Genomic DNA, 15,125 nt, shown 5'->3' on the forward strand with positions numbered 1-15,125 from the left:
TTTCTTTGTCCTGCAGTGCAGCGCCTCCCTCTCGCCTCATCTCTGCCCTTAAAACAACACGAACAGCTGTTCCACTTACTGCAACGGTGACAGTTTTAAAAGGCGGCAGCACGTGGAGGCACACAGCAGCCTAAATCCGCGAGACAAGGCCATCACCTTTAAGACATCTGCCACCACCACCCACCCCCCCCGGCTCCTCTCCGGGCCGAGCAGGAGGTCCAACAACAAATTCAAATAACTCCTGGCACCCCCTTTTTTTTCCAAAAATAAAACCTGCCGTCTCGTGTGCCCAGGCCAGGGGCGGAGACGCCGTTCTCAGTCATCCACCTCAGATTCCTCACTCACTTCTCCCCGGCCCCTCCTTACAGGCCTGTGACTATAAACAGTAGCTGCTCTATGTTAGGAGGCGAGCTGGCTGAAGCTTCAGAATAACTAAATCAGAGAGACGTGTTAATTTGGAGTCGCTGTCAGGAAAGGGAGGGGAGCGCTTTGGATGAGTGGAAATGCTTTAGGGGGAAAGGGTAACGATTTCCCTTCAACAGACCGGCTGCATTGGCCCTTTCTCGCCCACGTACACACACACACACACACACACACACACACACACACACACACACACACACACACACACACACACACACACACACTCCAATCCACATATGCACACCAAACACTGACGTCAGAGTGGGAACCCCTAGAAAGAGGAGTCTGATCATCTGCAGCACTTCTTAAATCAAGAGCCATAACTTGTGTTTTAGATTTGGGATGCCATGATAAAAAAAAGCTGGAGCGTAGACAAAGAGTAAATCAGGCACCAAAAGTTTGTGAAGCAAAACAACAACCATAACTCATCGCGCAATTGAAGCCACACATGGAGAGCAGGTAAACATTATCTGCAAGGAAGCTGCTAGCTGATAGTTAAAGGCACACGCGTCAGTCTGAGCTTTGTCCTCCGGGTATGATCACCTCGAGAAGTACGTAGCACTTTACCGCCGAGTATTTCACTGATTTTGGTGAAACTGGATCATATTTTATGGAGAAATCCTTCTGATGTCCTCAGGCTGCTTGGCCTCAACTCTTAACTCTGATTTACAGAGTTTCCTGATGGACAGTGAAGTAAACTGCTGCCGACTGTAGCTGCTGTTAGCTAATGAGCACGAGGCCCGCTAGACAAGAGTTCATCCGGGACAGACTTTTAGTCGTTGGCGAGAGCTCGGTGACATGTTGTGTTGTTGACCCTGCTTGATGTTTGTGGACTCGCAGATATACTTTTTCTTCTTTTAAGGTAACACAACAAGAGAAGAAATATTGTGACTTGTAGGAACTTTATGAAACTTTACAGAAACTTGTAAAAATGAAAAAACAGCACAATCATGAACAGACTGAAAAGATAAAATGGAACATTTTTCACCTCAGGAAAACTATGACTCCTCAGATTTTGGCTTTAGTGAGTAAGCAACTTTAACCATCTCTCTCTCTGTGGGGGGATTTCTCAAATTTTTGTGACTCAGCAAAAAACAGCCGCATTATTGGCCACACGAATGAACGACTACAGACAAAAGAATGTGGCCGGAGGAAGAAGCTCAAACATGAAGTTAATTTACAAAAGGTTACAGCGGCCGTGCTGTTTAACAATAAGAGCTCCCTCGCCGGCTTCATGCGTGTGAATGTTTTGTTTTTAAGAGCTCATTTGGAGTTCGTTAAAGTTCCTATTCACCTGTCAGCGCTTTCAAACAAAGGGTCACTCCACTTTATTCATTTCATGTGTCATATTTCCGTTCTCTGTTCCCTTCCTGTTGGCTTACTGGTGGGGTTTTTTTGCTAATGTGCTGTTGTGCAGTTCCCGTCGAGCTGTTCCTGAAAACACTCGGGCCTTTTTCTGTGAGAAGTTGCAGACACGAGGATGAAAAAAAGGAAAGCGAAAGTGTCAGAGCCAAGACAAATGTTAGATGGCGACTGTCTCACGATGCTGATTAAATACAAGACGATGTCCGCTGCACCTGTTAATCATTACGATGCGTGTCATGACTTCGGTCTGTTGTTTATGAGTTTAAACCTTTTCATTGATTTACTTTAGTTCATTTGAAAGGAATGAAATGAGGTCAAGTGCTCCTAAACCTCAAACAATAAACATGAAATAAAAGTGGGAACTTTTTAAGTGCGTTAAAAGAATAACATGTTTGAACTGTTACAAATATAATTTGCTTTGTGTAGACTCGGGTTCAACTTGAATGCACGATGCAGCTGTTGTTGTGCTGCAGCTACCTTGTTCTTTCTCAAAGCAGCGCTGCAGAGGAGGAGCCCCTCTTCATCGCTGCCTTGGGAACTCGAATGTGCTGACTTTAGGTCTTGTAATTGTGATGTGTGCTCTCTAAGAAAAACACCCTATGGGACCAACCTAATTCCAACATGACATGTATCAGATTGCGAAGAACATACACTTCCTTCGTAATTACACCCTAATTACATCTGAATTGTAAAGCGTGTATTTGCGTATGGGTGTGCATGTATGTGTCGGTGTGAGAACACGGCGAAAGTGTAGCTGAACTCTGTGAGGTCTCAGACGCCGAGGCTGTCACAGCGGCACTTAATGTAGCATTAATTAGTCATCGGAGTGTCCTTCACTCTCTGGAGGGAGACGAGAAACCACCGTCTCCGACTCTCGGCTCCGCCAGAGTGCAATCCAACCGCCCATTTAGAGCTTTGAAACACATGCTGACCACAGAGAAAGGTCAATGTTCACGCTCCTCGGAGAGGAGGGGGCTACGTGTCCATACGGTGTAAAATATGTACGTACACTTGAGGACACTGTGCAGCGAGAATTTCAACTGACACATCATATCAACACTTCTCATGCAGCCTGCAGGATGAGTCTACTCTACTAAAAGTTTAAATGGACATTGTAGTTTTCCAGCCCACATTAAATCCAAATGGCTCATGCTTGTTTACAAAGTAGTCTCTGGTATTTGAATGCCTTTATCCAGGCATATGTTACCTCACGACTGCTGCACTCCGCCAATGAACAACACCAACAACGGGCAATTCAAACCTTTCTCATCTGTTGTTCCCCGTTGGTGGAAAAGTTACTCTCTACCTTCAAAAACCTCCTGAAGACCGAGCCCTTCATGGAGTCCCTCCTCTCCTGGCACTATCAACAACTGGACATGCTGAATCTATCCCCCTCTACAACTGTCACTTGATTCTACGTGAGTTATTGCTGCACGAGATAAGACTCCTGCTGTGCAGTGCGCACAATATACTTCAGAAAACAGGAAAGATGGTCATTAACATCCTGATTAAAAATGTTGTTTTCCACTAGATAAGATAAGCAGCAATTAACACATAGATCTTGGTCGTGTTTGTGATTTCGTTTATCATGTGGACATGTTTTTTGTTTCGGGGGCTATCGAGGGAAGACAGACATCCTTTGACTAACAAATGTCACATCAACAACGGGAAAGAAATTTACAGTGAAGCTAAATGTGCAGATAAGTATAGCATCTTAATTTTTTTGGTCACGTGCTTCTTGGTGAGAGATTTAGGAATGCCAATTACTCGGCCTGAGGTATGATTCCATAATTAGTGACAAAGAGGGAAGAACAATCCTCGCTGTCTCCGGGGAAATGGCTGCACATTGTAGTCTTTAGAGCAGTTCCACAAATTAAACTTTTTTTTTGGTTAAATGCAAGTGAATGTCATGAGAGTCACGCCGCATCACGCCCTGCAATTAACTTGTTGTCGCATGCAGCTGTTTGAACTTTCTCTCTCTCTGTTTACACGGTTGCTACATGAAGAGAGAGCCTGCACGTTACATACGGGTGTTAATATGTGTGGAGTGTGTGAGCCGCCTCGTGGAGAACATCATAGAGACTCTAGAGATGAACTGAAACCTGACGTAGCAGTTTTGCAGTGACTGACAGTGAGGGTGGCTGAGGACGAGTGGGACCCCACACCACTGCAGCCTCTGCACGGCATGGCCTCTGTCCAGGTAGTGATTTAAAAAAGTGAGGTAGCTTCAGGGCATTGTTCATGCCTCCAGGGGAAAACGCTTAGTGGTCACCTCACCTTCACTTAATAACAACCAACAATGTCTTTGCTTTGAAAAGTCAGTTCAGGAACAGCACGAGGAAGCACTCAACACAATGAAAAAGCAAGTAAAAGAGCTCTACTTTACCTAAAACATTAACATAAGTTGATGCTTGTGTATTGCCCAGGGGAAACGTCGCCACTTTGCAGATGTAGGACCCGATATCTGCGAAGCTGGCTCCTCCGATTGTAATGGTGGCATCTCGTGCGGAGGGGGATACAAACGAGACGCGTTTGGCGTAGTCCTGAGAGATGGAGATCCCAAACTCGGGGTTGAACACTGCCAAGGTAATGGTGCCTGAAGGCAGGCGGCGCTCCCAGGAGCTCTGCGTGAGACTCAGGTTGGAGCCCACTTCTATTCTGCAGCTCAGCGTGATGTTCTTCCCCAGCACCGCATTCACTTTCTCGAGCACGACTACCTGGTTGCTGCTCACACCTGCTGGGAGAAAAGCAGAGAGATGAGATTCAGATAAACAACGGCAACGTGGCTTTAATTTGATTGTAAAGTGTCACGGCGCTGGATTCAGAAATGAGTTTTTGTTCTCTGGTGTCTAGCGGTGGGAGAAAATCGTCTGTGAACTCAAATCTAGATTTAATTTGTCAAACGTACGTGTGCTTTAAAACCACAGAAGGAGACAGGCTATCACCGAGACAAGATTAGAATTTAAACTACGGGAGCTGGGATGTGCCAATCCATGACAATCCACATACACCTGCACTAAGACACAACTCTCCACCGCTCACACGTGAGATTACATCGAGACTGTCACGACTTTTGCACATGTGGTGCATTCAGCTCGCACATCAAAGCAGCAGCATCATTAACAGCCATTGTTGTTTCAGACAGGTTTTTTCCTGAGGTTGGAAAAAGAAAACCCACCAAGACTTCATCTGCCTCTGAGTGCTTTGCTCTGCCTCTTAATAAGCAACACACTTTCCCCGCAGGACGCTCAGACTGTCCCTCTCGCTAATCATCAGAGCACCTTTTAAAGCAGGAAAGAAAAAAAACTCTGGAAGGAGATGAAACAAAACGAGAGATTTGATGGTTTCATTCCCCCTTTTTTTTTATGAGGCCCTTAATTTGGCTTAAAGTTTGTTTTAACTAACGCAACATGTAAACGTGGGTTTATACATTAGCAGCAGTCAGCTCAGTAGGTAGCGTGGCACCCCAGTTACAGAGGGTAGCGGCCCAGGGTTCGAATAACCTGTGGCCATTCCCCGTCTCTCTCTCTTGCACTCTTCAGCTGTTACTATATAAAAAAAAGCCTAAAAATATCTTTAAATAAATGACACTTTGAGAAATCAACACCGGAGAGAGTTCATGATGTGCATGTCATTATGATCGATGTGCTTTTTGGGTTGTCAACAAATACAACCAACTCAGTGGGAATGAATGTAGTATGTTGGAAAACTAACCGGAAATAAATGCTAAATTATAGGTTGTGATCCTGGATTTGGCCTGAATGGAAAGAAAAATATACAAATCCTAGCTGCATATTCTGGCGAGTATAATCACGCAGATGAATCATTGATAAAGGGGGCTTTACAAATTAAGTTAAATGTCCAGTGGATCCACATTAAAAGGACAGAAAAAGTCTGTTTTATAGATAAAAACATAACAAAGTTGATTTCATTCAAAATATTCCAACACTACGTCCCAGTTTTTTCCTGACGCAGTTGCAGCCAGAGTAACGTATATTTGGGGAGTCATAAATTTCCACTTTGTACGTCGTCTCGGATGTGTATGGAGTAAAGCTTATAAAAGTGGTCCACTGGCTGGTATTTTCAGTCTTTGGCATGAATGTGAGTGGTGAGCCACAGCAATGCTATCTTGGTTTGTGAGGAATAAAGCCAAAGGAGGCTGAGGCTCCCCGTGCTCCATTACGTCCCCTGTAATTTTAGTGATTACACACACACACACACACACACACACACACACAGTTTCTCTCTTCCAAAATAAGGAATAAGAGTGTGACCATGTGTGTAAGAGTCAGGCATTTTGTTTGAATGGCTGCTGAGTTTTAAATGTATGCTGCATTGTGTCTGTGTGTTGTCATGCTGTGCTATAATACTCGGGCTTTTCCTGTTTGTTTTTTTTCCTATGCTGACCCACATTTTCTAAATATTTTCCTTATGTTTCCTGCCTTCCTGTGTAAAGTAATCTCGCACAGTTCTGCGCTGTATTTAGGCTTTTTAACCCATTAACCTCGAGTGTTTAAGTTAGCCAGCCTTATTTGTTACTCACTTGGAAAAACACCTTGGAAAGTCACTTTGAATTATTATTATTACTGCTCAAAGATAATTCAGGGCTCGAGTTACATCTTTTTCCCCACCTTTGAATCATGAAAAACATACCCGCACTGCTATAATGTGCTTTGCAGCCCTGCGTTTGCATTGCCAGAGTCCTCTGGGTGCACTGGTGTGGTAGAGGCAGAATCAGGATCAGGGACGTGTGGGTTTAACGTTCTGCAGTCCAGGGTCATCTGAGCTGACAGAACAGCTGTTTGTTTCCACCTCGCTACTGCAGCTTCACCAAATACAACAGATTTCTGCTGCTGCCCTGACAGGAGACAAATGTTTGCAAAATGTCTATAAATGGTACGAGAGTGAGGATGACAGGCTGATAAAAATCCTCCTGCAGCGCTTGTTGTCTGAGTAGTAAACCAACATGCTCGGCATGCGTGACATTGCGTTGATGTGTGCGGACACGTGTCTCAGACCCGGGCTTCTGCCGAACATGCTCCGCATACTGCAGCTACCTGACCCGACACCCCAACTGCTACCATACGTAGTTTGTCTATCTCAGTGTGTCGGCTTTCAGGCCTGTCAAAGCATACAAAGAAACTGGACTCCGTCAATGCTATGTTGTTTGCTTTACAGTAAGCATTTGGGAGTACGTAGGAGAAGGAGGGGAGAGAAAAAAGAGGGGAGGGGAGGGTGCTTAAAGTGGACTCCACCCTTACCATTAAGGGAGGAGAGACAGATGGCCTCTGCATGGGATACCTACAGCCAGGAGGAGAGTGGGGAAACTTGGCACTGCGTAGCTGAGACCGTGAAGAACACAGCCAGGGCTCGCAAACTAGAGCACCGTGAAATATCATCTAAAATACTGCAGGCAATTCAAATGTAAGCAGCGCGTTAAACAAAGCTGTTTCATCAGAGACGTAGGTGTAGCGCTGCAGAGCTGAGCCAAAGCTCAGGGCTGTCACTGGTTTCATTACTGGTTATCCATCTTATCCAGCGAACGAGTGAGGTTCAGCATTTTAAAAAGGACTAACTTGAAGAAGTGGCCGTCTTTGTGCTGTGTCACTGTTCTGATACTTTGCAACCCATTTAGTCGGCTCAAAGTGTGACACCGTGCGCCCGCAGAAACAGCACGAACCCCGGCCCCGCAGAAACCTAACGTTGCTGCACTTTTGCCCCCTTTTTCCTTGAGAAACTCAAGGAAAGAATGAACTCATGGGAAGGATATGCCTGCCCTTTGAAGAAACGCTTCATATTTGTTTCTTTCCCTCCTGACATCACTAATTGCGACAAGCTGCTCGAGAGACGCAATGGTAAATCAAAACCTTCCTCTTTGCCTGGCAACCGGCTCAAACATTCCACGTCGGCCGCCTGACGAGCCAAAATCTCCACCTACTCAGACCTGACCCAGCTTCAGCCCTGACCTCCGCGGAGAAGGCTGTCTCCTGGCTAGAGATCCTCGCAACGGAGCCTGCAGAGCATGTCAGAACCGTGCGAGACAAGAGGAATCCAAGGCCAGAGACATTTACAAGCAGCAACAAAATAGACAATATGTCATGTTCGTGTAGACAAACTCTGTGCATAGATTATCATGTCAAACAGCACTCATGAGGGACTGATCTAAAAAGACCTCACAGGAGAAGAATGCAGACATGAGATCTGTGCAGGAGGGAGTGTGTGGTTTAGGACGAAGGCAAGAGGAAACTCTGAGTGCTCAGCATTCAGAAAATGAACACGGCGAGGCGAGGATGAATAAGGACACAAAGCTAGAAATAGGGCAGTTATTGAGAGGAAGCACGGGAGTGAGATGGACTGAAGAACAAGAGTTTAAACAACAGCGTGAACTACGGGAGGACATAAAAATGTAACTAGGCTGGGTCAATCATTTTTATAAACTCATATTAATTCGTGACAGGAAATGACTAATAGTCTAGCAGAGCGGCTCAGACCACCAAGTCTGCAGCTGAACTGAAACCTACTGATACAAACACACATGCAGCACGCAGGATGAGTGATTTGTTCAATCTGCTTTTATAATCATCCAGTCATCTTCATCACAAGTCTTCTCTTTTTGTAACACTGTTTCTGTGACGTGTTTATGCTCTCTACTACAATAAATAAACTAGCCTGACATCGCCAGAACAATCTGCGAATGCAAAGCGGTCTGGAAGGTTTCAGTTCTTTTTTTTTGCGATTTCCAAAAGAGGGTGTTATCAAAAGCAGACCCAAAGCTAATCAGAGCAACAAAACATGTGAAGGAGCTTATCGACAAAAGCTTTCGTGCAGATGTTTGTACCACTGGAATGACGGTGGATTCGACAAAACATTCAGCGGCAGTCATCTTGGCTGTTTACCCACAAAACATTGTCTGAATCACTGACTGTACAAAGAATGGACAACCTTTCCATGACGTCACCCGTACGTTTGAAGGCTTATGGTGATCGAGTGTCCAAGCAGCCATCTTGCTTGTTTACCCACCAAAATCGGCCACATATTAGATTAACGACTGTCTGAACGTGAGGAGGATCAGAGCGAATAAAACATCAGCTCACAAAACTAAACACGCTAAGAATAAAGTCCAACGAGGCAAAGAACAGCCAGCCAACATTTTTGCCATATTATCCACAGCTTTATTTGGAGGCAGAACTGTGAGTCAGCACACTCACAAGGTCAGTAATAATCCCTCACTGCACGAGGAAACTGTGGACGGCTACAGAAAGAAAGGTAGATTACAGGTGAACCAGGAAGTTTGCCACTATATAATCTTTCACTTAAGTTTGGCTTCTTTTATCATTTGATACCTGATGTTTGTTAACCTGTTCCCATCCTTTCAGCAGTTACTTTGTGGAGTACAGTGTTGGAAATAAGAAGTAGTGATGAATGAGTTAAAAGCCTGAAATCGCTCTCCTGCTGCAAAGCTGAAGAAGATTTTACCGCGGTCTAACCAAAGTTGGAAAACTCTTTATGTGTCGCTTATACTTAAAAAAAAGATATTTACACACGGGATTACTGTCAGGTGGGTTTGGCATCCTGAGGTGCACCACACCTAGCCTAATCTTCACCCTCTTCCCTGCTTCAGTGCTTTTCAAGTGTGAGTAGGAGGTGGATAACCGGCTGAAGGGCAATGTTTTATGACTGTTTAATGAGCGCAGTAATTCATTCTCCTTCCAGCCACTGAAGTCCCTTAGTCTAGTATAGGCCAATGGCAACATTAGCTGACTATTAAACTTACATCTTATTCTCAAGGTCGCATTTCAAAAGTGTTCATTAACATGCAATTGAAAAAGTCTGCCAACCTCGCACAAAGCGTCCAAATGGATCCACGAATACAGATTCAAATATGACTATCAGATACAGTATTATTCAATAACGACTTGATGGGCTCTTGATCGATAAATCTCCCTCTGGGGCTTGAATTTTCGGAGCCATCGGGGCCTTTAAACACTACAAACTCAAAGAAGTCAATAGGCAGCCATTTGTTTGGTATTGTTACTCCCTAAAGAGTCGACCAGGAAAAAAAAACAAATCAGACAATGCCTATATGCCTATAACACAGGCTCCCAGACTGTTGCTTTGTTTCTGCGAGGCCTGTAAGTCATGCCTCAATCACTTAGACAGGATGGGCTGAGTGGTCAATTGCCTGTTTTATAGCGTGTCTTTATCGTAAGAAATATTTGTGCAGTGTGAAGAAAACATTAGTTCCTATACCAGCTCTAATCTACCCCCTTCCTTCCTACCATTGTATCCTGTGAGGGTGTGAGGCTTTTTCAGTGGGCTAATTCATGGCGGAGACAAACACAGGCTGACAGGCCTTTAAAAAGAGGCAGGCGGGCCTCTTTCACATGTCACTGTCCTCTTCAAAACCTTTTTCTCATTGCTCTCCCCCCCCCCTCTCTCGTAGCAATGTGGACGTCCGTGCCCTTCTCATCTAGGTCACATCTGATTAAAGATCCATGCTTGAAAGAAAACGATCAATAGTGTTGACATACAAAGTGTCGGGGTGGGTTACAACCTCATATCGGAGTCAACTACAGCCATGCAGTAGAACTTGTGAAGGACAATGTCTGCCACTGTGTATCAGAGCAACACAAACACTCCTACAGCATCCTGCCTTGCTGTGTGGGATTTGCTATTGTTTGTTGTGGGGGTTTGAGGTATTTCAGCATGTGCACACAGTGCCATGGATCCGGAAAAGGGCAGCGGTGTTGTTGTTTTTTTCCATGCAGAACAAAAAAAATCTATAACAAGACGTACAATTTTGGAACAAAAAAGACAATTGGAAAAGACAAAGACGGGCTCGGGAGGCAGGGTTTTTCGATCTGCTGTGTGAATAAGTAACTTTGTTAGTTTGGAGATTTGCTTCTCAGAACGAGAGCCCACAGAGGGTCTCTCTCAATTAGAGCTTAAGTGTATGACATCCCTGACACGTTGATGCTAAAAGACGCTGCATTGCACTCCACTCCACGGCGGTGTTGAAGATTGCACTGCAGTAGAGTTGTTGTTCATGTCAGGGACTGCTAGTGCATCACGTACATCCCTACGGCTGCTGTCCTTTTTTTTTAGATAGCTGAGTGTTCTCAGAAAAATCTTTATCTCGTCTCAGAAGTTGACAGCCATGAATAAATGTTTGGACGTTTACTATATAAAGCAATTAGCCAGACATCAGGCGAAGACAATTGAAGTGTCTTTGAGAGCAGGCAGTGTTTTATGGTTGGTGTAGTATCTGTTTAATTGATTTTAGTGAATTATTCACACAGCGTTTGCTGAGATCTACCATTAAACCAAACAAAGACAGCATAGACTAGTGATGACTGGAAGTCCAACCCTCCACATCAGCCTCTGGGATGATAAAAGATTAACTCTGCGCTGGACTCAAAACATTTGCTTAACTTTGACTCACTGCAGTAACATCCTGTGGTTCCCATCACGACTACAAACATGACCCCCACACCACTGTGCTCTCAAACATCCATCCATTTTCTGTAACCACTTATCCTCATCACTGTCAGGGAGGGGGGGGCTGGAGCCTATCCCAGCTGACTTAGGGTAAGAGGCGGGGTGCACACCGTGGACAAGACGCCAGTTCATCACAGGATGCTCTCAGACAGTTGGGTGCGAAGATGATGAGCAGTCTCCTTCAGTGTGAACCTTGCAGACAGCTTCAGTCAAGAGTATGCTGATGTGTGAATTAAATACTGCTACTACCTGATGGCAAATGTTTTAAAACTTTCACTCACTGGGACTAAAATAGATCAGGCTGGATGGAGGTGGAGGTGGTAGTGGATGGGTGGGTGGGTGGAGCTCTGCAGTGAGGTGCAAAAAGGGTCCTGTACTAATAACAGACTCCGCTGCCCTCGACTGGCTCTAAATGGGCTACTGTACTTTCATTAGGCTGATCTAACATAATGGAAACATAGTTTCCCACATGCCACAGAGAGCCCGGCGGGAATAAGACTGTTTTCCTTCAAAATGATTCTCATGATTGTCCAATGTTAGACTTTTTGAATGACGCCCGCTTCTGCCAACAACCAGCTACTCTTTTGTTTTTTGTGCATGATGTCAGTGACTGTCACATGCAGACTACGCCCACTGGACTAGTATTTTCTGGGATTGTCTTTAGATTTGGTGAACAAGAAAGTGCTATTTTTATTCATTCAGTCAGTAATACTCTATAATTATCCTGTTTTATCCCATAAGATGGATGACAGCCAATACTTTGGGTTAAAAAGTTTCTATTTGAACATATTTACAACCATTTTTATAGATACAAGGGCTTTGTTTTAAGTGCCCAGCGTGCATCTCTTCTTATTTATGTCCTCTAATGGGGCCTGAAAGTAATATGGGACGGTTTGTGTGCTTAATGCATCATTTTATCCGCCCATTCATTGCACAAGAGAGAAAACAGGGAGCCCGGTGAATCATTTCATCTACTCAAATAACACAATTAGTATGTTGTTCAAAAAGCTGCACTGTTTGTAGCACTGGAGAGCGATGAAGGAGAGTTTTGTTACATGATGTATTAGTTTTTAAATGAGTCTGCGGCATCTTTAGTTTGGGCTGTTTTAGTCCCAAACGTTGCCACTTTGTTTTGTTTGCAGCTCCCTCCGTCGATACAGTCTCCAGAAATGAACAAATGTACAGTAGAGAAACATCGATTGAGGAAGCTGCTTCCGACATTCTTGAGCAATCAGCATCACTGCATATGTCAGCAAGCACCACATCACAACGGCGGGAGGAAGTGAAGCAGTCCAACAAAAATCTGCCTCTGTACTTGTGTGTGTGTGCATGTGTGTGCATGCAGTGGTCAATAAAAACAGTAAGTAGTTTGGTCAGTGTGGCGTTTCAGCAGCATTATCCTGGTCAGAGGGAGTTCGTTTTTTCCTGGCACACCCACTTTTCCCGGCACTCTCACCCCGTTTTCTGCAACACATTAGAGCGGTGCTCTCCTGATTCACACTTACCACCCACTTTGAACAGCGAGAACAACACTGCTGAGATTACTGTGACTGTGAGATTATTGCACAATTACTGTGACCTCACAAAAACACCCCAAATAGGTGTATCCAACATGCAACAGCCAAATACTTCATCTATGACGACATTACATTGCTCTGCATCATGAAAAACTGTGTGCAGCCTTCAATCCAAGGCTAATATGACATCGTACTCCACTCTCCCCTCTAGTCCATAGAGATTCAATTTATGAAAAGACAGTAAGACAACATCCGAGTGTGTTTCTTCTGGGACCCAGGTTACAGGTCTGGTTTGATGTATTGTTCCCATAATATGAAACTCACTTGGATGTAAAAGACAAATATTTTCAGAACATAAGGCCAGCAGCACCCTATTTTTTTTTTCATCATCGTTCTAACAGCTGTGTCTGGGTTAAGGAGTGAGAGTAAACTATTACACTGTGATGCCCTCCTCTTTTTTAAAGAGTGCAATATCTGATACCCTGACGTTGTTTTTAAGCCCTAAATAGAAATGGCCACTTGTTTTGTTACGATCTGTTTTCACAATACAAGTAGGGGCGAAAAATAGCGGCTGCATTGAACTATCATGTTTGTGAGCAGCGAGCAGTAATTTATGACTCCCATGTCACAGAGACAGAGAGAGTAAAAGACAGTATATGTTCTACTTTCCTTCATAAATTTTAAACGGTAACAAAAACCTGCAGTTTCTTTAAACTTTATGTGAAGATGAAGAGAGCGCCAGTAACTGGAATAGAAACATGAAACTTAAGTATGAAGGGGGCGATGTGGACATGGCAGGGGAATACAGAATCATCTGGCTGAATACCAGCAGGGATATAGTTATGCAAAATCCTATTGGAGCCATTACCGCAATATATCTGCATCAAGGACCCGAGACTGCTCTGCAAGCCAAATCAGGGAACTCTGAGGCAGGGACACAGGTCTTCCTTTCTTCTTCTTTCGGTGTCGGATGTTATCTCACATAAAAACGAGGGCAGGCGGTGGCTGCTGAGACCTGGAAAACCTGGACTGAATGTTGGATGAAATAGTAAGAACTCCAGGTGAAATCTGACCGCGTTTCTATCTGATTCATTTTTGTCAAAGGGGAGAAACTGTTTTGGACTGTCACTCATGAGCGAGTCCATTATGCTAAATAATGCATGAAGTGAACATTTCCTGCTCGTGCGATTCAGCCAAAACTGTCAGTTTTATATCATAGATAAGCAGTCTTTAACAAGAGCCAGCGTTGTGAAACTCTCCTGATGTCTATTATCACACTGGATAAACACAGTTGCTTAAAACGAGGATATGGGTGTAGTACTCCATCCTGCGGGTGTGGCCAAAGCAACAGATTCCTTCTTTTAGCTGCAGTATACTGGAAGTCACTGCTCCTTGTGTACAAATAACTACTTTTAACTCATTTGCCACAATCAGCACTTCCCCCGTATTTGGCTGGTGGGTGTTAATAATCTCCCACTTGGGTGGTAAGGGGGTGTGTCAGTGCATACAACCGACTGTGTGCTCTACCCAAACACCATAGCCACCTGACAGCTGAATGAGTGAAACAAATAAGACTGAGGGGTGAAAAGCAGCCACACCTGTTTCCCATAACCCCGGCGCTCCTCTCCTGGGAGGATTCGACTGCTGACGGTGCACATCCTGCACATGTATGCCTCTTTAATATGGACTGTGAAGCCACAGTGTATCCGAGTGACCCCGAAACCTCGGTCGCATACTGTGATCTGTTCTTTCAGGGGGGGGAAAAAACCTCGACTCCTGAAAACAGCAGGCGAAAAAACGGTTTAAAAAGGTTTCCCTCTGTTCATTCACAGCAGGTAATTAAGCATGGAAATATCTGGAAGCCATTTTTACGGCGCCGTTTCCTGTGACGCAGTGATTTAAACAGGCAGTTCCTGTCTATCTGAGATTTATTCAGTAGACAAGACATAAGTAGCTAAAGCAGCATTCCTAATTTTGGCATTTCTTTGTATTTCTTTTTGTGCATGCTGCCCCTTTTCCTCTCAATTTTAAATGGCTAATTACCCGTGCACTGTGGTCCTGATGACGGGTAACTCCCAATGTTGGTCTGGGGAGGAAGTAGACATACAGTAATGAATGCTACCAGAAGCGATTACAGGTTAAGGGTGATTCTATATTTGTGTTCATCATCATTACATCTAATGGAAATTAAACAGTGAATTAGTCTGCCTCTAAATGTTTTCCCCGTCCTGCCCCGAGCCCATTAATTCCAGAAGAAGATGTAAATCTCGAAAAGCTCGGGCACAAAGAAAAACAGGCAAAGCCAAGATATTTCCTGAAACA

The 15,125-nt window shown here is 44.3% G+C and overlaps 1 protein-coding gene across 2 annotated transcripts in view; it reads right to left on the reverse strand.

The window, feature by feature from the left end:
* nectin3a (nectin cell adhesion molecule 3a) overlaps positions 1-15,125 on the reverse strand; it is a 30,335-nt gene that overhangs the window by 11,067 nt on the left and 4,143 nt on the right. Inside the window, exon 2 of one of the 2 annotated variants that reach the window (XM_019261840.2) lies at positions 4,175-4,525. In XM_019261840.2, the coding sequence (XP_019117385.2) occupies positions 4,175-4,525 (351 nt within the window). The remainder of the gene's footprint in view (positions 1-4,174; positions 4,526-15,125) is intronic. The other variant, XM_010731945.3, reaches the window with a different exon arrangement.

Source organism: Larimichthys crocea, chromosome VII (assembly GCF_000972845.2).
Source record: "Larimichthys crocea isolate SSNF chromosome VII, L_crocea_2.0, whole genome shotgun sequence".
Taxonomy (NCBI): Eukaryota; Metazoa; Chordata; class Actinopteri; family Sciaenidae; genus Larimichthys; species Larimichthys crocea.